General features: G+C 48.4%; 1 protein-coding gene across 2 annotated transcripts in view; it reads right to left on the bottom strand.

The window, feature by feature from the left end:
* The window catches only part of LOC145401208 (charged multivesicular body protein 1a-like), a 308,785-nt gene that overhangs the window by 257,268 nt on the left and 26,193 nt on the right, over window positions 1-25,324 (bottom strand). Inside the window, exon 5 of one of the 2 annotated variants that reach the window (XR_013897574.1) lies at window positions 22,803-24,240. Coding sequence is in view for 1 of the 2 variants with exons in the window: in XM_080273513.1 (XP_080129639.1) it covers window positions 24,025-24,240 (216 nt within the window). In the remaining variant the exon portion in view is untranslated. Of the gene's footprint in view, window positions 1-18,176; window positions 24,241-25,324 lie in introns of those variants that run through there. The other variant, XM_080273513.1, reaches the window with a different exon arrangement.

Genomic DNA, 25,324 nt, shown 5'->3' with positions numbered 1-25,324 from the left:
TGAAGATAGTAAATATAAAATGCAAAATGACATCGGAGTAATTTCATTATCCCCGCAACCCGATGACGTATTTTTTTTTTCTTTCTGCTATTTTTGCACATCTCAATTACAGAAAAGACAATAATAAGGTTCTACACTCTATCCACAGCACTTCTTGATTAGTACTTTACCATACTCGCGTTAGTTTATTGTTACAAATTACCATTCAGGATGGAGAGATCGCAATTTTAGGTCAGGTTAAAGTGAAAAGATTATAGCAATTCACGAGTACCAAGGCACTGGCACAGCAAGGAGGGTGTCAGGGGGAATATTATCATTATCATCATCCAGACTTACTTTCCCACCCCAAGGTGAGGGGAGGTTGGTCCCAGAAAATGAGTATACAAGATACAGTACTAACCAAAGATTGTCCAACTGAATGAGCCACACTCCCATTCAAACCCCTAGAGTCCTGACTTCGCTGATAGGTCAAAAAACATTCCACACATAGCTTCACATATCTGCCTGACACGAATGTTAAAGAAAAAAACGGGGTGCCAAACCCCGTTGACACACTCGGAACAAAATTAATCACTTCTCTAAACTCATTAGTTCTTACACCTATTTCTCACACTCATTTACCATATCTATCCACCTTTTTCTAGACCTACCATGTCTCTTCCCACCTTCATATCCTCTCAGAATACCATTATCATCACTATTCCTAGTCATTCTCACCACATGCCCATACCATCTCAGCACACTCTTTTCAATTCTGGTGTCCACAGGCCTTCTTACTCGGTGCTTTTCACGAATTACTTTCTTCCTAATGCACTCCACGCATATACTTTTCTCAGCAAGTCCATCTTCACTTCTCTTACTCTTGACTTTCCGTTATGATGTTGATTCCTTGTCTGTGACCAAAGTTGACACTAAACGACTACAGTATACATCTAATATGTTGTTATTCTGGTAGAGTGTTGTCTTTGCAGAGGATGGTTTCGTGAATATAAGTGATGAGGCTCCTCCATGGCCATCAGTTCTGTGGAAGAAATGTAACATGAAGATCCACATCAATAACATCATGGCAGCATGGAATAAATAACAGCTGAGCACATTCAGTGCTATCAGGAGGAGAGTCTGGCTGGAGTGTGTTCACTCCTTCACGGGGTTCTCGGCTGTTGAGGATATCCATCGTGAAATCTTCTATCTCTCCCACGAGGCAGGGTTTGGCACGTTCGACAAGGTTGATGTGCAACAGGTCCTGGAGGGCTACATCGAGCAGGTGTCCACAGAGGAGCTCATTGGGTAATAACAGGTGGTGGAGGTGCAGGAGGGTGACGAGGACAGTGAAGAGAATGAGCCCGTTCGTGTCTTGGAGATCAAGACACTAAAGGAGTTCTCGCCATTTCGATGACACAGCTCCCTACATCCAGGACATGGATCTGAACCCAGCAAGGAGTGATGCGGCAACATGTGATATGTGACATAAAGCGACACTTGAGACCATACAGGGAGCTCCTAGCAAGTAAGAAGGCAGCACAGCAGACCACCATTACATTCTTACCCCTTGTGACAACCACCATCACCGAGGAGGAGCCCAGGTGATCAATGAGTGGGGTACAAACGCAACACCCTGCCTCACCTATCTCCGCCTTGTTTGTCTCATCTTCATCACTACCTGGGTTACCCTTATGCTCCCACACAGTCTCACCACAGCACTTTACCACCTCCTCACCGCATTGGTCCTCACCCACCATACCGCTATGCTCTTCCTTAGCCCCACTGGTTCACTCTTCCTCGGCCCCACCCCTTCACTCTCCCCAGTACTCCTCACCTCCTCCTGAGGACCTGGAGTGATTGTCCAGGCATTCCAGTTGTCCCTTAGCCTCAGGGGAACTCTTGGTGACAACTTGAACCGGCCTAGGACATTAGGTGACTGGCAGAAATGTATTTTGAGATTTTAGGTTATGTGGTCCTTGGACTCTTCCCTGTCCCCTTTGAACCCCTGTTAAACTGACCTTAGTATGTTATTTCTCTGTGTAGTCAGTTTCACTTGACATAATCCATCACATACCGGGGCGTGAGTGTACTGTATTTGGGTGTCAGCTGCTACAAGGTGACATCAACGCTTTGGTCCTTATATCTTTTTTTTCTTTTTTCATTGCCTGTATGCCGTTTATAAAATGTCCTCTAGATAACTGAATTCAGAGTGGGATTTAGATTGCATGTGATATCATGAGGGGTTCCAAATCTTGCCTGGGTCCTTTGATACTCTTCACTGGGGAACCTGGAAAATCACTCTGATGGATACAGTGAAACATAAATACTGTAGACATTTTTTCTTTGCTGAGAACTTTTTGTAAAAAAAGAACATAAAAAAAATGGCTTAGAATGAGGACGTAGGGGAGTATACTAGATTTGTAATGCTAGGTGTGAATAGGCTCGACTTCTCGTTCCTAAAACACCTAACGTGGAGCGGGGTCCTCTTTCGAGACCGGAGCTTAGTGCAATAAAGAGAGGCAGGACACAAAAACTCTAGGCAATAACCTTTACACGTATATTACCACAATCAGACACAGGACAAATCAGCAGATATTACAACATAATGTATAGCAATATAAAACCCTTATCTAGGACATGTGTATCTCGCAGGATACTTGCTTATCTGATATTAATGCCAACCAATCAAACCTAGTGTATTCAGGGTACAGTGAATATAAGCGCGCGCGCGAGGCGCGAGGAGTGAGTCTCACAAAGGGGAGGAGAAAAGGGGGGGGGAGTGCGGGGAGTGACTTGTGACGGCTAGGAGGGAGTTATGGTAATACTGGAGCGAGGCAAGGATTCACAATGAGGATGACACGTTTTCCGATGCAAAAGGACTTTGGTAATTGATTTTATTCTTGGTTTACACTTACACTAGATACTGGGACGAGGGAATGTCGTACAGGATTTACGGGTAGCGGGAGTAGGGGAATATCACCTAACACTTTCTCGTATTATTTCTTCAGAGCTCACAGGAGTAGGGGTGTATTCCTACGGAGGAATTTCCAGGCGGCAGTCTTACTAACTGTATATAAGGGACGTCACTCATAAATATAGTTCATCAGATCTTGGTTCGCGCACTTGTCCTTTATTCTCTCGCTGTGATCTTACTTGCCCCGATATTCACTATATTAAGTCACTGCACGATACTACACTAGGCAAAGTCACACTTAACCTAAATCACTTGCACTGTTTCTGGGCAGCATCACACGTATTCATCGTGGGGGACAGGGGCGGGAACACGCCGTCGGCAATCCTGCCGGGCTAGAGGCACCGCCAAGGGGAGGCGTGCTAAGAGGGCAAGGGACAACTCGTAGGGGCGTCCTCTCTCGTTCTAGGCTACCCGTGGCTTCCGGGCTGGGGTCAGAGGTATGGCCCTCGGGACTGGGGCCGAATAGCTCCAGGAACCTCTGGTGTAAGTCTCGGCCGGAGGTGGGAGCCTTACGTCGTCGTGGGGGCATATGGAGATCGCGCCCGGGTGTCCGGGGGAGGATCGGGAGAGACTGTGGACTGCGGTCTCCAGCGTCTAGGGGCGCCGACAGGGGAGGGCTGCGGCATCGGCTTACGCTGGGGCCCGTTGGTGCGTCTGTTCCAGAGCCAGGCATAGGGAGTGGAGGCCAGGGGAGGCTGTGAGGCCTGTCTGGGCCACTCTGGTACTGGAGGCCTGGGCTCTTGTCTCCTGCCGGGGTGACGTCTCACTCCTTGCCTCCTTCCATGCACCTTCGGGCTGTCTCACGAGGGCGGGAACGACAATAGGCCGTCTCTACCAGGGCACCTTCGGAGCGACAATAGGCCGTCTCACGAGGAGGGGAGCGACAATAGGCCATCTCACGAGGAGGAGAGCGACAATAGGCCGTCTCACGAGGAGGGGAGCGACAATAGGCCATCTCACGAGGAGGGGAGCAACAATAGGCCGTCTCACGAGGAGGGGAGCGACAATAGGCCATCTCTACCAGGACACTTTCGGAGCAACAATAGGCTGTCTCACGAGGAGCGGAGCGACAATAGGCCGTCTCTACCGGGACACTTTCGGAGCGACAATAGGCCGTCTCTACCAGGACACTTTTGGAGCGACAATAGGCCGTCTCTACCGGGACACTTTTGGAGCAACAATAGGCTGTCTCACGAGGAGGGGCGCCGTCTGGAGTGTCTAGAACAACTCCATCCCTAGCTGGTTCAACAATCCCACTCCGTGAAGGTAGTGTCCTTCTCCTACGACGGCGACGGTGTGGTGGCTGCATGACATAGGGGCGCACGGCCCGGGCTGACATATGCCGTTGTTGCTGGGGGTTGTTCCGACTGGTGGCGGCTACCCTGTGGGGTCCGTGTGAGGGTGTCGGCACGTTCCCGGGCATACTGGGCTGTATCTTTCTTGCCCCGTTGTCGGGGGCACTATGGTATTCTTCTGTTTCCATTTCGGGGGCACTGCTTTGTAAGTCACGCATTTTACCACTCTCGCCCTGTAAAAAAGTCACGTCCTCGTGGCTGGAGGTGGAATGCTTGCGTGTCATAGGTGGTGTACACGGGCTGGAGGTGTTGCAGCATGGTTTGCCAGGCGACGGTGTAGGGGTTTTCTTCCTGCTCCGGGTCGCAGGTGAGGAAGAGTGTGGAGGCGGTGGTGGTAGACTGGAGGAGGGTTAGCAGGTCGTGTGGTCCGCGGAGTCTGTGGTTCCTGCCAAGGGTAGGCGCCCATACGGCCCGCTTCACACTCATTTTGCTTGGTGTGGCTGTCGGTGTGGTTGGAAGCTGAATGCTGGATACCGAGGGTAAGGGCCGGGTTTTGTGCCGTGGTAATGCGGCGTTGAGTCTCTGGGGAGTACAGGTAGAGGGGATTTGGGCCTGATGAAGCTTGATGGTGTGAAGTCGTAGGGAGGTGGGTGGTGTAGGAGTGTGTGTGTATCGGGTGGGCGGGCGTGAGAGGTGGCCCGAGCGGGTGGTGGTGGTCTTGAGGGTCGGGGTGGGAGGGGAAGTGGGCATATGGGGTGGGCGGGTTGTTTTGCGTGTTGTGGGCGCGGTGGGGCGTGGTGTTGGTGGAGTGGGTGTACGCATGGTTGGTGGGGGAGAGGTGGTGGTAGTGGGTTGTGGTGAGGGTGTGGTGGCGTGGGCGGAAGATGTGGGAGTGGGCGTTGAGGGGGGGGCAACGGAGGGAAGGGGTGAGGGTGAGTGAGGGGTGGCGGGGGAGGCGTCAGGTGAGGTGCTGGGGGTTGTGGCAGCCGGGGAGGCGGAGGTGGTAGGGGGGGTGGAGTGGGAGGGTGAGGAGGAAACGTAGCACTCATAGAGGTAGGAGTAGGTAGAGGCGGCATAAGGGATTAACCACGGGTAGGTCAGAGTGAGGCCGACAGACCTGACTCGACCAACATGGCGGCGACCCCTTTGACAGCTGTCTGACTTGGTTCCGCTGACCAGGCGCGAGTGTTTTCTTAGTTGCAAACAGAAAAAATGAGGAAGAAAGTAGGTTATGAATGGAAGGAGAAAAGAAAGTAGTTAATGAATGAAAAAAAAGGAAGCATTTAAGAACATACGGTAAAATGAAGGATGGAAGACAGATAGATGATTTAAAATAATATACATCAGCACATTATGAAAAAAGTTTATATCTATTATTCTATATAATATTCAGCTTGACTTTACTAACTCCAGTCATATACATAATGTACACTTACAAATTATAATTCACTCTAAAGATACTCACTGGTGAAATGTAATGGATGGGTCAGATTTCTTATCTCCTCGTTCATTACACCCAAATGCGGCACAGGTGGTGGGCATTTTTGGAGACAGGTTATTTGATGGTGAGTTACAACTTAGGACAGAACGTCTCACACCCACAGCTGAACTACAACTAAAACCAGAGGTAGAATGAAGTCTACTTTGTTTCTGGCATTCTCCCTGAAGAATACCAGGTGGACACACAGCTGGAGGTATTAAAGGCTTAATAATCTCATGGCCACACCCAAGGAGGTAGGATTAGGACTCTTACCTCTATGGGCACAGCCATAGAGGTAGGAGTGCACAGCAATCTTCTTCGTCAAGTAGGTGTTGCCGTGACCTCTTGACTTGACCAATATGGCCGTTTGACAGTTCTCTGGCTTCACCGGAGCCTTCTCACGCCGACTCTACCCTAATCCTACCTCTATGGTAGCACTCATATGTGAATGTAGAGGGTGGTGCGAGGGCTGGAGGGGGCTGGGGGTGTGGGGTCAGGGCGGGGGAGGTGGGCATGTGGAAAGGCCGCACGTGGCGGTTGCGGAGGGTACGGGGAGTGCCTTGGTAGTCTATGACCACCTGGTATGGGTTGGAGACGCGGGTGATTGTGTGGGGCCCCGTGAAGTGGGGGGAGAGCTTGTGGAGAGTGGGGAGTTGGGCGATGATGAGTGTGTCACCCGGGTTGAAGGGGTTGGAGGCTGTGTCGGGTCCAAGGTCCAGATTCTTTTGTAGGTGGTGTATCCGCCCTTTTAGCAGGTGTATTGGGTCTGTAGTGGGAGCGGAAGCTGGCGGCTGCAGGTGGTGGCGTAGGGGTAGTAGGAGGGGAGTTTCCCCAAAGATTCTCTCATGTGGGGAAACCCCGTCTTCTCGGGGGCATGAATTCATGCCCCACTGGACAATTTTCACATGCGCCGGCCAGTCGTCGTCCTTTGTAGCCTCGATTCGGGTGCGTAGCTTATTGATAAGGGTACAATGGCTACGTTCACATACGGCGTTCCCTTGAGGCCAGTATGGTGAGGAGTGGGAGATCTTATATCCAAAAATTCTGGCTAGCTCTTCCCAGACTTTTCCGGAGAACTCGGGGGCATTATCGGAATGGATGGCTTGTGGGATGCCAAAGTAAGGGAACACGTGTTGGAGAAGGGCATCGGCGACAGCGACGGCATGATGTTCCTTAGCCGGGCAGGCTACTACGAATTTTGAATACGTGTCTACAAAAGTGATCACGTATTTATATCCAGATTTGGGGGGAAGAGGGCCTACTATGTCGATCGCCAGAAGTTGCCAGGGCTTGTGGGCGGTGATATGGCCCGATGGTCCGGCAGTCCGGGTGATATCTTTCCCAAGCACGCAGGCACAGCAAGTCTGGATAATTTCCTTGGCGAGGGTGGAGGGTTTTGGGGCCCAGTAAATGTCGTTGAACACCTGTAATAATTTTTTGGTGCCCAAGTGGATGCCGTTGTGGGCATGGAGGTGGCACAGGGTGTCACATGCCACATTGGGGGTCAAGAGGATATGCCCAGACGGGGTTAGGAGGTGGTCGCCCTGTCGGCATAGCTTAGGGAATAGGTGGGCAGGGATCCAGGGGGACCGTTCCTTGTGGTCCCAGAGTTGTAGGAGGTTCGGGTCTGGCTGTACCGCGTGGATGGGGAGGCGGGAGAGGGCATCTGCATTGGTGTGGAGCTTTCTGGGCCTGTATGAAATTTCGTACTGAAACTCCTCTAGGGTGTCGCGCCACCTGACGAGTTGGGCGTTATGGGAGTCCAACTGGCGTAACCACTGGAATGATTGGTGGTCAGTGATTATCGTGACTTGGGTCCCGGAAAGATAAGCCCTAAAATATTGGAGGGCCCAGATTATGCCGAGGCATTCTCGCTTGGTGGTGGCATAATTCTTTTCAGCCGGATTCAGAGTGCGACTGGCGCAGGCAATGATGTGTTCTCTGCCAGCCTGTACCTGGGCTAGGACAGCGCCTATCGCGGTAAGGGACACATCGGTGTACAGTAGAGGCGAAAAGGGAGGGCATAGTCGGGGAAGGCTACGATGGGGGCAGAGACGAGCTTGTCTTTTAGCTGTTGAAAAGCAGCTCGCCGGTCCTCGGTCCAGAGAAAAGGTTCCCCTTTTCCGTGTCAAATCGTGAAGAGGCTTAGCAATCTGCGCGAATCCCTTCACGAAGCGACGGTAATAGGACGTGAGTCCCAGGAAGGCTCAGACGCCGTGGACATCCTGCGGCGGCGGTATGTCCGCTATGGCACGGAGCTTATCGGGAACTGGGGAAATTCCTGCTTGGGAAATAGTATGTCCCAGGAACGAGACGGTTCTAGCAGCTAGGACACATTTAGAAGGATGTAGCTTGAGGCCTGCCTGGCGAATTCTGGTGAAAACTCGACGGAGGCACTGCAAGTGGTCGGCCCAGGTCTGGCTAAAAATAATGACGTAGTCATGATAAGCTAAACATATTTCCCAAGTAAGGCTGCTCAAGACAGATTCCATTAGTCTGGAGAAAGTGGCAGGGGCATTGCAGAGGCCGAATGGCAGAACATTAAATTCGTAATGTTTGCCAGTACTGGTGGAAAAGGCCGTCTTGCCTTGATGGTCCGGATGGACGGGGACCTCCCAGTATCCAGACTGGAGGTCAAGGGTAGAAAACCAAGACGCCCCGTAGAGGGAGTCTAGGGAATAGTCAATGCGGGGGAGTGGGATGGCATTTTTAATGGTGACGTCGTTCACGCGGCGGTAGTCGATGCAAAATCGCATCGTGCCGTCTTTCTTTTTTACTAGAACGGCGGGGGAGGACCATGGGCTGGTGGAGGGGGAAATAACACCTGCCTCTACCATTTCGCGCACCTGGCGGTCCTCCTCTTCTCTCTGTCGGGGGTTCTTACGTCAGGATGGTTGTCGTATAGGTGGGCCTGTCGTATGAATTTCATGCAACAAGTACGTGGTATGCCCTATATCTCCTGGTCCTGTCGCAAACAAATCCTGGAAATCCAGGAGGAGGCGGCGTAGAGTTTCTGACTGCTGGTCGGAGAGATGGTCGGGGATGGGGGGTAGAGGGGTGGGGAGGTGGGAGGAGGATGGGGCACAGGGCTCGGCTTCCTCCATCTCTCCGATGATAAGCCCCTTGGGGAGGGTGAGACGGGACGGGGTGAGATTGGCGATGCGGATGGCGGCGTGGTGGGGTGGGAGGAAAGTGGGGGACACAAGGCAGGCAGAAAGGGCTCCGGAGGGGGGGAGGGGGGAGAACAAAACGGAGGGACCTGAGGGCCTGTTAAGGGGCACCCAAGCCTCATGGTGGGAGGGGATGATAACAGCGGAGGAGACGGTGGTGGGGAAAGAAGGAGCAGGAGTGGGGTGGAAAGGCACGGGAGGGGGAGGAGATGGGGGCGGGGGAAGGGGGGGAAGGGGGCACTGGGGGGAGGAGGGGGGGGAATCCTCCGGCCGGGGCCGCGGCGTGCATGTGCAAACGGCTGGGGTGGAACGGGGTGGGGGGCGGAACTGAAGTTGTCGGTGGCGACAGTCAATCGTAGCTCCGAGTTTTTGAAGCAAGTCCAGTCCTAAATACCCGTTATAACTCCGGCAGGAGGAACAAAAAATGATGAATGGATGTTGGGTGGACACTGGCTGGTGGGTGTCGACCCGTAGGGCCCGAGTTTCCCCACGGATGGGCAGGGGGCCATCCCCTGCGTCCACAAGGTGGGTGGTAGTAGGGTGGAGTGGGCCAAACCGCGATCTGTAGCGGGAGAAATAGTGGCTGTAAAGGCAGGACCTGGCCGCTCCCGTATCGACTAGCAGTCTGGCCTTCACGCCGTTTATTTCATCTTGTGGTATACTGGGGGACGATACTTAGGGGTAATGGCCCCCGCCACCGTGGGTTGGTGCGGGGGCTGGTCTAAAAATCTAGCTGGCTAGGGTTTTCATTCTCCTGTTTCTGCTCCAGTTCTCCTGAATGGGGCTCGTCCATGGGCATCAGCTTGTCCCCTGGGGCCTCGCCTTCTAAGGCGGACACTTTACGCGAACCCGGGGCTGTGATTCTGCGGCGAGCAGCTTTAAGCTGGTCCCGTATGTCATGAAAGGGGCAGCGGGAGTTGCAGGCTGTGAATTTCCACGGGTTGACAAGAGTTAGGTTCGGGTTTTCTCGCGGGGCGGGGCGCCGACGGCAGGGGTGTGCCCTGGGCGGGCTAGGCGCCGGGGTCGGGCTGGTGTGAGGCAGAGGTGGACGTGGTGTGGCTGGGGGAGCCGGGGGTCAGGTGGGGAATTTCTTAACAACATTGATTTGCTGTGAAGGGCATGCGGTCAGGAGGCGCCGTATCAGCTGTTTATCTCTATCTATGTCTCCTGTTGGGTCATGGATAGTGAAGTGTTGCTTAACAACACTCGGGAGCACTTTGAGCAGAGTGTTAAATGTATGCTGATCCCGGGTTTCCTCATCTGCCTCCGGGTAGGCAGCAGTAACCAGGCGTCTTGCCTGTATCAGGGTATTATCTAAATCCCCGTCGAATGAAAAACTATCCAATTGGGATAGAGCCACCACTTTCCCTAAAGATGGGGTGATGGCTTGTACAGTGAACTTTGTAAAGTTCTGCCAGGTGAGTTCTGGGACGATTTTCGGTGCTATCTTCGCCGCCGCTTTACCCAATAGTGGTAGTGTGACTGCAGTTTTCTGTTGGTCATTTTCAAAGCCAATATCCAGTAAGGGTTTAATTATTGCCAGATATGTGTGTATATCATACTGGTCGGGGTCAAATATGGGTAACTGAACGTGCGGTTTAGTTGCCATTTTGCCAAATATTCCTGATTACCTCTCTTTTACGCCCAGGTCAAGAACCACCGCTGGCCACCAGTGTAATGCTAGGTGTGAATAGGCTCGACTTCTCGTTCCTAAAACACCTAACGTGGAGCGGGGTCCTCTTTCGAGACAGGAGCTTAGTGCAATAAAGAGAGGCAGGACACAAAAACTCTAGGCAATAACCTTTACACGTATATTACCACAATCAGACACAGGACAAATCAGCAGATATTACAACATAATGTATAGCAATATAAAACCCTTATCTAGGACATGTGTATCTCGCAGGATACTTGCTTATCTGATATTAATGCCAACCAATTAAACCTAGTGTTAAGCTGGTGTTTTTAAGGCGACTTCTCGTCCTAAAAACACTAGCGACTGAAGCGGGATCCTCTTTCTAGACCGGAAGTAAAGCACCAACAAAGGAACAGGACATAAAAACCAGGCAGTATACCTTAACACATCTATTACCTTAATTCTAACCGTTACAATACAACACAGAGTGATATTTGAGATACAGGGGAACAGGGACACAGCGTTAACATTCAGCACCACAAAATATAGTTACACTCAGTACACACTACAATGCTCATACAGGGATATCTTGAATTATATGTGGTATTGTCTATGTGTCACTTTTAGGCAGGATATACACTGAACTGATCACAAAGGGGATAAACAAGATTGGGAGTCTGTAGGGGAAATATTACTATAAATAAGATGGGGTGCGGATAGCGACACTTGACAGTCACCTGGTCACGGCGACACTCACACTCAGACTTTTGACCGGCCCGCGCACCCTACAGTAGTCTTATGGGTTCACAGAAAGTTCTTTTATTGGGGGGACTTGGATAATTACTCTAAGGTTCATTCTCTGTCCTGCCGACACTGAGTTCTTTTGGACTATTGGTAATTGCACTGTTCTTCACTTAGTCACTTGTTCACTGTTCCTTTCCCCGATTTGTTCTCGACACAAGGGGCGTCACTATTTACTTGTATCTCCTGGGTAATGTTCACTCCTTGACAAGGGAGTGAGAGTAGAGCCCTAGGAGGACCCGGCCTGCAGAGGGCAAGGGATTACCAGCAGGGGAGTCACTGCCCGGGTCACACTCGTCGGTGGGGTGCAGGGAGGCCCTCCCGTCTGGGGGCCTCGACCTGGGAGGTGGCCCTCGAGTTGGGGCCTCGTCAGTGTGGTGCAGGGAGGCCCTCCTGTCTGAAGGCCTCGACCTGAGAGGTGGCCCTCGGGACTGGGGCCGAACAGCTGGAGCAGTCGGGCCTGTCGTCTCTGGCTCCGTGGAGTGAGGGAGCCAGGATCGCCTTTGTCGGGAGCTGGTGGGTCTGGCCTGGGTGTCCTGGGACTGCAGGCGCCTAGGGGGAGAGGCGCCGACAGGGCTGGGCTGCGGCAGCTTCTCCTTCGGGACTCGGGCAGGAACAAGGATCTCCCAGGCGTGGGAGGTAGGTCCGATATCGGGCCTTGCCACCACTCTAGTGTCACCTCCGGGGCTATATTCCCGGGTGGTGACGAAGGGCTCCCACAGGGGGAAGAGGCTGGAGAAGGACTCACGTCACTCGTGTCCCCTCTGGTACGTCCTGAGGCCGGAGCCTTGGGTCGCCTTACCCTGGTATGTACGTTGGCTGTGGCCGTGAGCTTACCCGGCGTACAAGGAGCAACTGAAGGGCGTACAGGGCCGCTCCTTCCCCGCCATGTATAGGGACCGTCGGCGCGGTGTTGCTCCCGTAGTAGGGGACAAGCCGGAGTGAGGGGCACAGAGGCCACACTCTCTCCAGTACGTACTGAGGCTATCTTCAGGGGCTTCTCTACCCTGGTATGTGCCATGGCCGGAGCCGGATGCCTACCCGTCTTACAGAGAGCAACTGAAGGGCGTAAAGGGCCACTCCTTCCCCGCCACGTATAGGGACCATCGGCGCGGTGTTGCTCCCATAGTAGGGAAAAGCTACACATACGATAGCAGGGGCTCTTTACCCTGGTACGTACTCTGGCCGTAGCCGGCAGCTGATCTTTCCGACCAGAAGCAACTGAAGGGCGTACAGGGCCACTCCTTCCCCTCCACATATAGGGACCGTCGGCGCGGTGTTGTTCCTGTAGGAGAGAACAGCAGGAGAGGGATGCACTGGGGCAACTCTCTCCCCGGGTTGTACTAAGGCCAGAGCCTTGGGTCGCCTTACCCTCGTACACTTTATTAGGCCGTAGCCTTGGGCCTCCTGCCCTAGAGGGTGTAACAATTGCCGTCAATACGGTGTTACTTGGGACTGAAGCTAGTTCAGTCCCATCCCTTTTCTGACGACAGTTGTTCCGCCCGCAAGGTAGTTGCCTTTCCCCAGTCACCTGGTGTTGGAGCAGTTGCGGGGAACAAGGGCCCAGGACCGTAGTGTCCTGGTGACCCTCTTGATTGGGGTCACTAACCCCACCGTTGTGTCCTCCTGGGGTGGTGGTGCAGTGGCGGCCCGGTGGTGGGGTTGGGGGTGGTGTGGTGGGAGGTCCGGTGGCGGGCACGGCGGGCATTTTACCTAGTGTATTCAGGGTACAGTGAATATAAGCGCGCGCGTGAGGCGCGGGGAGTGAGTCTCATAAAGGGGGGGAGAAAAGGGGGGGGTGCGGGGAGTGACTTGTGACGGCTAGGAGGGAGTTATGGTAATACTGGAGCGAGGCAAGGATTCACAATGAGGATGACACGTTTTCCAATAGCAAAGGGACTTTGGTAATTGATTCTATTCTTGGTTTACACTTACACTAGATACTGGGACAAGGGAATGTCGTACAGGATTTACGGGTAGCGGGAGTGGGGGAATATCACTAACACTTTCTCGTATTACTTCTTCAGAGCTCACAGCAGTAGGAGTGTATTCCTACGGAGGAATTTCCAGGTGGCACAGTCTTACTAATTGTATATAAGGGACGTCACTCATAAATATAGTTCATCAGATCTTGGTTCGCACACTTGTCCTTTATTCTCTCACTGTGATCTTACTTGCCCCGATATTCACAATATTAAGTCACTGCACGATACTACACTAGGCAAAGTCACACCTAACCTAAATCACTTGCACTGTTTCTGGGCAGCATCACACGTATTCATCATGGGGGGCAGGGACGGGAACATGCCATCGGCAATCCTGCCGGGCTAGGGGCACCGCCAAGGGGAGGCGTGCCAAGAGGGCACGGGACAACTCGTAGGGGCGTCCTGGGTTACCCGTGGCTTCCGGGCTGGGGTCAGGCGTATGGCCCTCGGGACTGGGACCGAATAGCTCCAGGAACCTCAGGTGTAAGTCTCGGCCGGAGGTGGGAGCCTTACATCGTCGTGGGGGCGTATGGAGATCGCGCCCGGGTGTCCAGGGGAGGATCGGGAGAGACTGTGGACTGCAGTCTCCAGCGTCTAGGGGCGTTGACAGGGGAGGGCTGCGGCATCGGCTTACGCTGGGGCCCGTCAGGTGCGTCTGTTCCAGAGCCAGGAGTAGGAAGCGGAGGCCAGGGGAGGCTGTGAGGCCTGTCTGGGCCACTCTGGCACGGGAGGCCTGGGCTCTTGTCTCCTGCCGGGGTGACGTCTCGCTCCTTGCCTCCCTCCGTGCACCTTCGGAGCGACAGTGGGCTGTCTCACGAGGGCGGGAGCGACAATAGGCCATCTCTACCAGGGCACCTTCGGAGCGACAATGGGCTGTCTCACCGGGAGGGGAGCGACAATAGGCCGTCTCTACCAGGACATTTTCAGAGCGACAATAGGCTGTCTCACAAGGGCGAGAGCGACAATAGGCCGTCTCTACCGGGGCACCTTTGGAGCGACAAGAGGCCGTCTCTACCGGGGCACCTTTGGAGCGACAAGAGGCCGTCTCTACCGGGGCACCTTTGGAGCGACAAGAGGCCGTCTCTACCGGGGCACCTTTGGAGCGACAATAGGCTGTCTCACGAGGAGGGGAGCGACAATAGGCCGTCTCTACCGGGGCACCTTTGGAGTGACAATAGGCCGTCTCACGAGGAGGGGAGCGACAATAGGCCGTCTCTACCGGGGCACCTTTGGAGCGACAATAGGCCGTCTCACGAGGAGGAGAGCAACAATAGGCCGTCTCACGAGGAGGGGAGCAACAATAGGCCGTCTCTACCAAGACACTTTCGGAGCGACAATAGGCCGTCTCTACCAGGACACTTTCGGAGCGACAATAGGCTGTCTCTACCAGGACACTTTCGGAGCAACAATAGGCCGTCTCTACCAGGACACTTTCGGAGCAACAATAGGCCGTCTCTACCAGGACACTTTCGGAGCGACAATAGGCCGTCTCTACCAGGACACTTTCGGAGCAACAATAGGCCGTCTCACGAGGAGGGGAGTGACAATAGGCCATCTCTACCGGGACACTTTCGGAGCGACAATAGGCCATCTCTACCAGGACACTTTCGGAGCGACAATAGGCCGTCTCATGAGGAGGGGAGCGACAATAGGCCGACTCACGAGGAGGGGAGCGACAATAGGCCGTCTCACAAGGATGGGAGCGACAATAGGCCGTCTCTACCAGGACACTTTCAGAGCGACAATAGGCCGTCTCTACCAGGGCACCTTCGGAGCGACAATAGGCCGTCTCTACCAGGGCACCTTCGGAGCGACAATAGGCCGTCTCACGGGGAGGGGAGCGACAATAGGCCGTCTCTACCAGGACACTTTCGGAGCGACAATAGGCTGTCTCACGAGGGCGGGAGCGACAATAGGCCGTCTCTACCAGGGCACCTTTGGAGTGACAAGAGGCCGTCTCTACCGGGGCACCTTTGGAGCGAGAAGAGGCCGTCTCTACCGGGGCACCTTTGGAGTGACAAGAGGCCGTCTCTACCGGGGCACCTTTGGATCGACAAGAGGCCGTCTCTACCGGGGCACCTTTGGAGCGAGAATAGGCCGTTTCACGAGGAGGGGAGCGACAATAGGCCGTCTCTACCGGGGCACCTTTGGAGCGACAATAGGCCGTCTCACGAGGAGGGGAGCGACAATAGGCCGTCTCACGAGGAGGGGAGCGACAATAGGCCGTCTCTACCGGGGCACCTTTGGAGCGACAATAGGCCGTCTCACGAGGAGGGGAGCGACAATAGGCCGTCTCACGAGGAGGGGAGCAACAATAGGCCGTCTCTACCAGGACACTTTCGGAGCGACAATAGGCCGTCTCTACCAAGACACTTTCGGAGCGACAATAGGTCGTCTCACAAGGAGGGGAGCAACAATAGGCCGTCTCACGAGGATAGGAGTGACAATAGGCCGTCTCATGAGGATGGGAGCGACAATAGGCCGTCTCTACCAGGACACTTTCGGAGCGACAATAGGCCGTCTCTACCAGGACACTTTCGGAGCAACAATAGGCCGTCTCACGAGGATGGGAGCGACAATAGGCCGTCTCACGAGGATGGGAGTGACAATAGGCCGTCTCACGAGGATGGGAGCGACAATAGGCCGTCTCTACCAGGACACTTTTGGAGCAACAATAGGCCGTCTCACGAGGATGGGAGCGACAATAGGCCATCTCTACCAGGACACTTTTGGAGCGACAATAGGCCGTCTCACGAGGATGGGAGCAACAATAGGCCGTCTCACGAGGATGGGAGCGACAATAGGCCGTCTCTACCAGGACACTTTCGGAGCAACAATAGGCTGTCTCACGAGGAGGGGCGCCGTCTGGAGTGTCTAGAACAACTCCACCCCTAGCTGGTTCAACAATTCCACTCCGTGAAGGTAGTGTCCTTCTCCTACAACGGCGACAGAGTGGTGGCTGTGTCACATAGGGGCGCACGGCCCGGTCTGACATATGCTGTTGTTGCCGGGGGTTGTTCCGACTGGTGGCGGCTACCCCGTGGGGTCCGTGTGGGGGTGTCGGCACGTTCCTGGGCATACTAGGCTGTATCTTGCCCCGTTGTCGGGGGCACTATGGTATTCTTTTGTTTCCATTTCGGGGGCACTGCTTTGTAAGTCACGCATTTTAAGATTCTTATGCAATACATTGCCAGAAGTTTTGGTCGATTTTATTAGTTGTGCTTATCCCATACGTAGGATGATGTCTTTTATATATTATTCTTGCAACATCCATATGGTTTTATTCAGCTTAGAAAAGATCTCTCATACCGAAGGGTTTAATGAAGGCTATACTGGTCCTCTTCAGTTTGTCACGTCTCCCTTGACCTTGGAAAAAAAAAAATCTTGGGCGCCAAAGGAGAGGTTACTTCAAGGGAGATGAGTAAACAGAGAACTCGATTGTATTTTGAAGGGTAGGAAGTTCTGGGTGAAGGTTAAGAAAGCCTTGTTTGAAACTTTTATCAGTGACACTTGTATGGTAGAGAAACTTGGGCAGTGGGCGACAGGAAGCTCTCTCAGTTGTGACACGTAGAAATTACCAGTCTTGGAACAGCTTCAGGCATAAGTACAATGGATGGTGTAAGTAACAGACAAATTTATGCGTACAGTATATGGAAAGGAAAAAAAGGAAAATTAGTGTGCAGTGTGAAATTACTGAGTAGATAAAAAGGAATACATGGAGATGGTAAGGGCATACTGTATACAAAGAATGTATATAGATAGGATATCAAAGAACGCTTGTGAAAATGAGATTGAAGGTAAAGTTGGTAGTTTTAGATGCTTACTGGGTGAATTGGGTTAAAATATACTGTAGATGTGGTGGGAACATGACAAGAGGTACAGTACTTTAAAGTGCTCTGTCACCATGGAATGTTTGGAAAATGAGAACTGATAAAGAATAGTTTATGACAGTAGGGTGGCTGGGAGAGGAAGGCTTGGAATTAATATTGATTACACAAGGATCGTTAAGGTAAACAACCAGTCTGTGGTAAGTCTCACGCCTCTTTAAAAATGACATGCAAACATGGGATTTACTGTACATCCGGACAGACACCACTGACTCATTTAACAAGCCAGATGGTTTCCTGTACAACAGGAAACCATTTACTATGTTGGGTAGTAACCATATAAACAAATTATGGCACCTGGTGGTTTACTGGGTTTTTAAGGCACTCCAGCCACAGTGAGCCTGTGTAGGTTTATATCCAAAGGCTGGTTGGGGTTTATTGCTCACATAATGCCACTCAGGGATGAGTGAGGCTGATCGCTCTCTCTTAAATGTCAGGACCAACTTGCCAAGCTCCGGGCTCCTATGCTCCTCATAGGGCAACGCAGGATTAGATGATGATGTATCTGATGAGATTTCAAACTGACAAAGTCAGACAGGGCATTCATTTACCCTCTCACTACTAGAAGTTCCCCTTCTGCTATAAAAAAAAAAAAAAAAAAAAAAAAAGTGGAGGCAGCAGCTCTACCTAAACTAACAAAAGACATCTCTGGACTGAAAGGGTTAAATCTTCTGACGATTCATAAACATGGTATAATCACAGTATTCCCCTTCATTACTGCGATGTATTTTTCATGTTACAGTATTTAGACAAACATAAGATGATTGTACTCTAACTCCAGAAAAGACCTCTTGTATCGAGACTGTTAATAAAGGCAATATTGAATCCCTCCAGCATGAAAATTTGCTCCTGTGCAGATGCGTCTGTTGGTGGCAAAAATAAAAAATACATGATCAGACTGGAAGAGTTAATAGAAAATATCAATCTGATATGGATTTGGATATGCACAAACAGGGCAGGTTATCTGATATATATACTGTATATTTAAACCTTTCATCATCTGAATTTGCTACTACATACATATATATATAGCATGTATATTAATGATGTTATGGACACACTGTATTACAAAATGTCTTAATACTATGGTAAGTAGAAGGCACAAGCAACAGTGATAGCAAACAATACAAAAACCATATTGGTTAATTCTGAAGGGCATTGGAACACTGAGGAATGGGTTTGTACAATTATTGGCCATACTCTCATTGGCATACCAAACTTTCTAGTTCATCTTCCTTGGTAATTCATTTTTAGCACTATGCCTTAACTTTCTTTATATGTTAACAGCACAGCGTGACTGTCTGATACTGATTAAGTTTGCACCGGCAACATACACAACGATTATCAAGGTGTGAAGTGCAAAATAAATGTTTAGGAAGAGGTGCTATAAAATCTCTGAAGCCAACAAGATAGGCAGCCATGAATGTTGTATGTGGCAGTGCATTTTTAATCTGAAGTCCTCTGCTTACGGCTTGAACTGTCATGCTCTACAATATTGTGCACTACAGATGATACATTTAATCTTCATTACACAGTACACTTTACATTCAACAACCTGCATTACCCAAGCAGCTGTGATATAAAACTGTCCTAGATCTCAAAATACTCATAGTCATACCATAGTAAATAGTTTGCAGGATCATTACTTCATGGTAACGTCTGATGCAGTTACAAGCATGCTGTTATCCTATCTTCACAACAATTAGCATTTATATATTTGCAGTTTCATGTTCCCTTATGACGAACCAGCCACATAACGCTTCATATTTCTGACTGAATGACTTCAAACTGCTGAATACATATTAATGCTGCAACCTCTTGTGTATCACACACTCTTCTTATACTATAACTTACATGAATTAAAAGTTAAATAAAAAAAACGAAAACACACAAAAATTCTTCACCTATGACTGACTAGAGTGAACATTACTACAAGGTAAGAAAAAATTCCTGCCAAGTATATCTATGAAGTGAGACATACTTAACATTTTGACTATTATTTGCTATGAATGTAAAACAACCAGAAGTCTTAAAAATTGTAATGTAATTATTCTGCATTACATCACTGTAGCAGTCAAAGAACGTCATTTGCATAAAATAAATGGGACATATAATGCGCGAGCAATTTCATCCTACAACTTTAACCACAAATGTTATATGCTTCCTGTACAGTAACAATTTCTTGCAATCCATTTCTTGTATCTAGTCAGTCCATGGTGTAAAACATATTATTATAACAATGTGTTATGCAATAACTTATCACTGCACTAAAGAATCATACCTGAAACATTTTTATATCACAATATATACATTATTGGTATATACGAAATCAGTCTGTGTAAGAGATGCTTCTACTTACCCTTCTTTACAATAAATACATATAATGGTATCTACTGTATATATAAAAAACACAACTGATATACCAATGAACTACTACTGGTCCTTTTATTTTTACAACTGTAGAAAAGAATGGTGGCTCCCCAATTTACAGGATTCCGAGACATACATTTCCAAATTACACACAACCAAAATTGTGACTCTCAAACAAAGTTGTGTGGTTTTTAACTGAGCTACATGGCCTGGGCTTGGTAAAAAATCCTCCTCTAACGCCTAAAACTCTGCATGCAAGTCTCAACCAATAAGGGCATAAAACAAAAAAATAATCATCATCATCTTCATCAACCGGACCTCCTTTCCCACCCCAGGGCACAGTGAGGAGTAGCAATGTCCAGACAGCCCAAATTTGCCCAATCCAATGGGCCATGCTTCCATTCACTCACCATTCAAGCCCCCGGAATCCTGGCTCTATTGGATATGCCAAACATTCACCAAGTTCTGTAGCTTCACATAAACGTATCCGACAGTCAATAATAATAAAAATAATAATAATAATAATATTAAAAATAATAATGATAATAATAATAATAATAGTAATAATAATAATAATAATAATAAGTAGAAATAGCAAATCATTTAGTAAAAACATTGACTCAAGAGGCTTCCTAACACCTCTACTGCCCTGGGCTGGAGCAGAGGTGTTGATGCCAGCCTAAACTCAGCCTTGGATACACCCCCAAAACCAGGCCAGTCATCATCATGTCAAGGCAAGTACTGTACTACAATTTGTTAATTTATTGTTTCCTAAAGTTACTTCTTTATGTCTTCTTACCTCTGAATAACAATGTCTTTACAAAGCAAAGCAGTGAAAAAGTCTGGCCATACAAAGGTCTTTGGGGTTAGGCTTGAGACATGGTCAACACATTAAGCTTTTATACAATGGGTTTTAATGGCACCAAGATACATGGTTTCAAGTTGCACTGTACTTTAGTTACACTTGATTTATCAATAAATTATGTGTAATTCGAGGAGCCTCTGTAGTCAGAGGTCACTGTAGTTGGGTTCAGGATGGGCCAAAACTGCTGTACCTCACATACAACCCTTCCAAATGTATGTACAAATCTTCCATTATTATTGTAAAAGCTTTCATCTTAAGGACTGTGTTTGGCAGCAATGATTCACTAAGGAATAAAGCTCTGGAATTATGCAGCTTTCCTAATTCTAACTTATTCCAGGGGTGGACCACTTCATCAGGCAGCTTCATATACAACGCAATGAGATAAGACCTTCCCATCAATCTGCTGCACACCAAAGCTCTGACATCTACATGTGCAGGTGGACCAGTACTATAAAGTATAACTTAGTGCAGCACACCTAATTACTGTGGCTAAAGTTCATGTTTTTGGCTCTGATGCATTTTTTTTAAATTCATCTGCACTAGTCAATACATGAAACTATATCTGCACACTTTCTTTCCTATGAAATGCCCACTTTCAGGAACCTATTGTATAACTAAACCATATTTTATAAACACGTATCCCTCATACAATAGGAAAACAATAAGTACAATATTCAGGCACGGGGTTGAACAGGATACTGAGATAGTAGTGTGTCCTTGTAGAAAGTGTCACTGCCATGTAGGTGAATTTTTGGAGGAGGACATCCTTTACAGGAGATGGCATTATGCAACAGACACTTGTATTTACACACATCATAGACTTTTTTTTAGCAAAGCCAACCATCAAAGGCTTCCTGATTTAACTAACTGTCATTACTGGCTTCCATAGAAGTGAAAAAGCTACTACTTAACAGAATTGTGATACCAACTCTAACATATGGACGTGAAGCTTGGACTTTGTTGGAGGGACAGAAGTCAAAAGTGAGAGCAATGGAAATGAGTTATTTGAGAGGAGCACATGGAGAGACAGACTGACAAGTATGGAAGTGAAGGATCGTTGTGGTGTGGATGTGAATGTGACAGAAAACATTAGGAGAAACACACTGAGGTGGTTTGACCATGTGGAGAGGATGGAGAGTGAGAGACTGACGAGGAGAGTGTAAGTGAGGTGGAGGCGGGGAGAGGGAGGCCAAGGATGAGGTGGAGGGATGGATTGATGAGGTATATGAGAGTGGGGGGTGTGAGCTGGGAACAGGGCAGTGAAATGGCAGGGGACAGGGCGACATGGAGGCGATTTGTTTGTTGCCACCCCTTATGGGATTAAGGTGTCTGGCAATAGATATTTAGATAGACAGTCATTACTGGCCTTATTTTTATTATTATTTTTTTTATAACGCCACTAATGACAAATTGGTTAAATCATGAAGTCTTTGATGGTTGGCTTTGAGGACATCCGGAAGATGATGATGATGACATCATTATTGGCACACCTAAGCATTTTATGCAAGCAAACTCCACGTGATAATCAGTTGAGAAATTGTTATCTGACAAAGGGGCAAAAAAACTATCTTATTTATCTTTCCACACATACTGTTATACCTCAGTTTCCTAGCTAATGTACCCTGATTTTATGCAGCTGTGAGAAATCTCTACCAGTCAAAGTGATTGGTACTTTTGATTAATTATCAGTAATCATCATTTCCCACGTTCACTTCTCTGCCTACACTCAAACCTCGATTTACGGGACTAAATGGGGAATCAACTTGTCCCTTATTTGAAAATGTCCCTTACTTGAAAATGTCCATTGTTTTACCACACATAAAGACAATCTTATATGAAATGCAATGATTGTCTCACTTAGCTTACTTATTTATATGATTAGGTATGTTATTTTACGAGTACTGTAAAAAGAAACGTATTAATGTGTATAACCTACACATAACGCATCATTTTTGAATGGTCTTGTCCATTTGTCAGGTAGAATATGGAGTCCCTTAAATACGAAATCCCTTAAATGGAGGTCCCTGAAATTGAGGTTTGAGTGTACTTTTATTCATACTGGCATTTTAATGTACTGTATTATAATGACTAACTTGCACACACCTGAAATGGGTGGGCAGCTTACTTGATACATTCAAGCCATATTTTATGGGTGCTGATGGACACCTGATCTGTAGGGCTGAGGAACATCACTTTCTCTCACTGGAAATGACAAGGTTCCACCTCATGTGGGTACTGTGTACAGGTGTGGAAGGCTTTTGGGGTTGTTGCTTTTGTTGCTCAACCCTGGTCTGGCTTCCATGATATAGATCACATTATGGAGCACTGAACATGTCACACTATGATGCAGACACAACACCAATGGTGTAGAGAAATTATGGGCTAACCCTATATGGACAGTTGCTTACATGCAACTGATGGGTCTGCTGGGGAAGGCTTTTGGTGTAGTGTGATAATTGCATGTGGAAATTTGGGATGTTGGAGTGGCTGTGTTTGCAAGTGCAAGAGTCTGTATATGTTGTCAAAAGAACCTTGAACAGGTCCAAGCATGTGATAGCACATGAAAGGTCATACTACAGTACCTTCTTACATATTACTCCACCCCCCCCCAGGGGGAGGGGAATGAACAGAATTCAGTATTGGTAGGCACAAGTGCTACCAAACCAATCACTAGGGACTCCAATATTGGCAATAATAGACACAATTATGTGCACTGCCATCAATAATACCTGACAAACTTTAGGATCAAGACAGTATCACCGTCAGTTTAGGTCAGTAGGATATAATATTACAAGTTTGGAAATGCAAAGTAATAGAATATATTGTCACATAACAGTTTTCTAACTCCAATATTAAAGCTATGTTTGTAAAGCATATTATTATATAAAACTGGAACTGGTACAGATATAAATTACATATGGATTATACATAAGCCAAGCAAAGGTAATGTATTTTGTTTTTAGTCTGTAGGTTGAATTCTCACATGACTTTTGAATTTATTTTTCAGTCTCTGAAAACCTCCACATATACATAACAAGTACAAGTACAGAATGTAACTGCACACCACATTACGCATGCCATATTCTCTCCCCATGTAGGTAACAATATCTATGTCACTCTATGTATGGTACTAGGTACTGCCTAACATTTTTAACCAAACATTTGTCCATTCAGCCATTAGAATGCCAATGCATAACAGGAAATTAAAGATGATTAAAAAATCATTACCTCTTTTAGATACCTGAATTTTGGGGCATCAATACCCACACCCTTGGTTAGCTACCAAATACATATCTATCTGTAATCTCTGTTCTGCAGAAATCAATCCTGTCCAAGTTAAACATCTCAGCAACTGACTAAAATATATGATGGTTGACAATTAAAAAAATGAATTTTCACGAAGCTGCACAACAGTTACACATGAAGTTATGAAGTTCAATATTAACATCCTAATCAGTGCATCATTAAAAACAGATAAACTTCTGCTACATAACCCATACTGCTCCAAACTCTAGCCCAAAGACTGATATTTACAGCCAGACAAAACTATGACTCAATCACCTAACTATGGTGACACAGCTAATTTCTGAGTGCGGCCAAACGTCTGTTGAGTTGGTCCTCCTGATCGAGAGTGCGTTCACCCCCTGCAGTAAGAGTTCCAGCAGGTACGGATTGAGCATTGAGCTGGTCCATTACCTCAAGTCCAGCTTCATCTGCCACTTGCTGAATGAGTGAATCTACAGCTTCCTTAGGTGTGCTCAGAGTGGTAGCAGCTCCCATGCTGTCCTCCAGAACCTGTGGATTGTATACATAAAATTAGTCCTCATTAAGTTACCTTCTTTGATATATTTTGTTATCACCTTTAATCAAAAGAATAATTTTTTACTTTATCCTTCCTACCTCCATAAGAGTTTATTAAGCTTGTCAGAAACTTCTAGAACAATAGTCTACAATCTTCCTTAACCCATGGATTGTGAGCCACAGCTCAGGCTGGGCAGTGTTATGTTCTGAGCCACAGCTCAGGCTGCATCAACCTTCTAGTGGCCATTTATCACCACTATCTACTCCACCCCTAAACAAACTAATGGATGGCACCATGCAAAGACGGAGAGAGAGAGAGATTTTTTCTTTTTCACCAGATGATGCCCTGGATGTTTATCTTCAAGTTTATATTTAAAAAAAAAAAAAAAAAAAAAAAAAAAAAGTTCATTTTTTCACTACACCCCTATGCAAACTTACGCAACTACACAAAGACGAAGAGGGAGAGAGAGAGTTTTTTTTTCACCAGATGATGCCTGGGATGTTTATCTTCAAGTTTATAATAAACAAAAACTATTGATATATATATATATATATATATATATATTGTTACGGTCGCGCCAGCCCGGGGCTATTACAAAAAAGACAACAAGTCAGCCTTAGATGATCGGCCTCCACTGCGTTGCAAAAATAACGCAGACCCCGGCACTGACACTCCGCAAACTAGAGAAAAACTACGCAACGGTAAAACTAAAACGCAACACTCTGTACTTTGATAATAAACGGAACAGCCTACCTATAGATCTAGCCTACTATCGTCACTACCGGAAGTAATACCGCCCGAGACAGTAGACAGGAACACCTCCCACTTACTTCCGGTGGTGACGACTTTCTACTTAACCCGTGTCCAAGGGGGAACGCAGTTAATAGCTCACGATGGTTCTCACTAGCCTTGAGCAAAGAGATGGGATTAACTGTGTAGGGGTTAGGGGTGTGTGTGTGTATGTACGTGTGTTGGGGAACGTTAACAAAGGCAGCGAGAAGACCACGGTGAGCCAAACTGGCCCTCCAAAGACAACACGGTTACAAAAACAAAATAAAATAACTACTTCCCTCAGTC

This window comes from Coenobita brevimanus, chromosome 55 (genome assembly GCF_032717465.1).
Source record: "Coenobita brevimanus isolate Jiangsu-jjx chromosome 55, ASM3271746v2, whole genome shotgun sequence".
In the NCBI taxonomy this organism is placed as follows: domain Eukaryota; kingdom Metazoa; phylum Arthropoda; class Malacostraca; order Decapoda; family Coenobitidae; genus Coenobita; species Coenobita brevimanus.
This window is presented reverse-complemented; position numbering and strand designations above follow the sequence as displayed.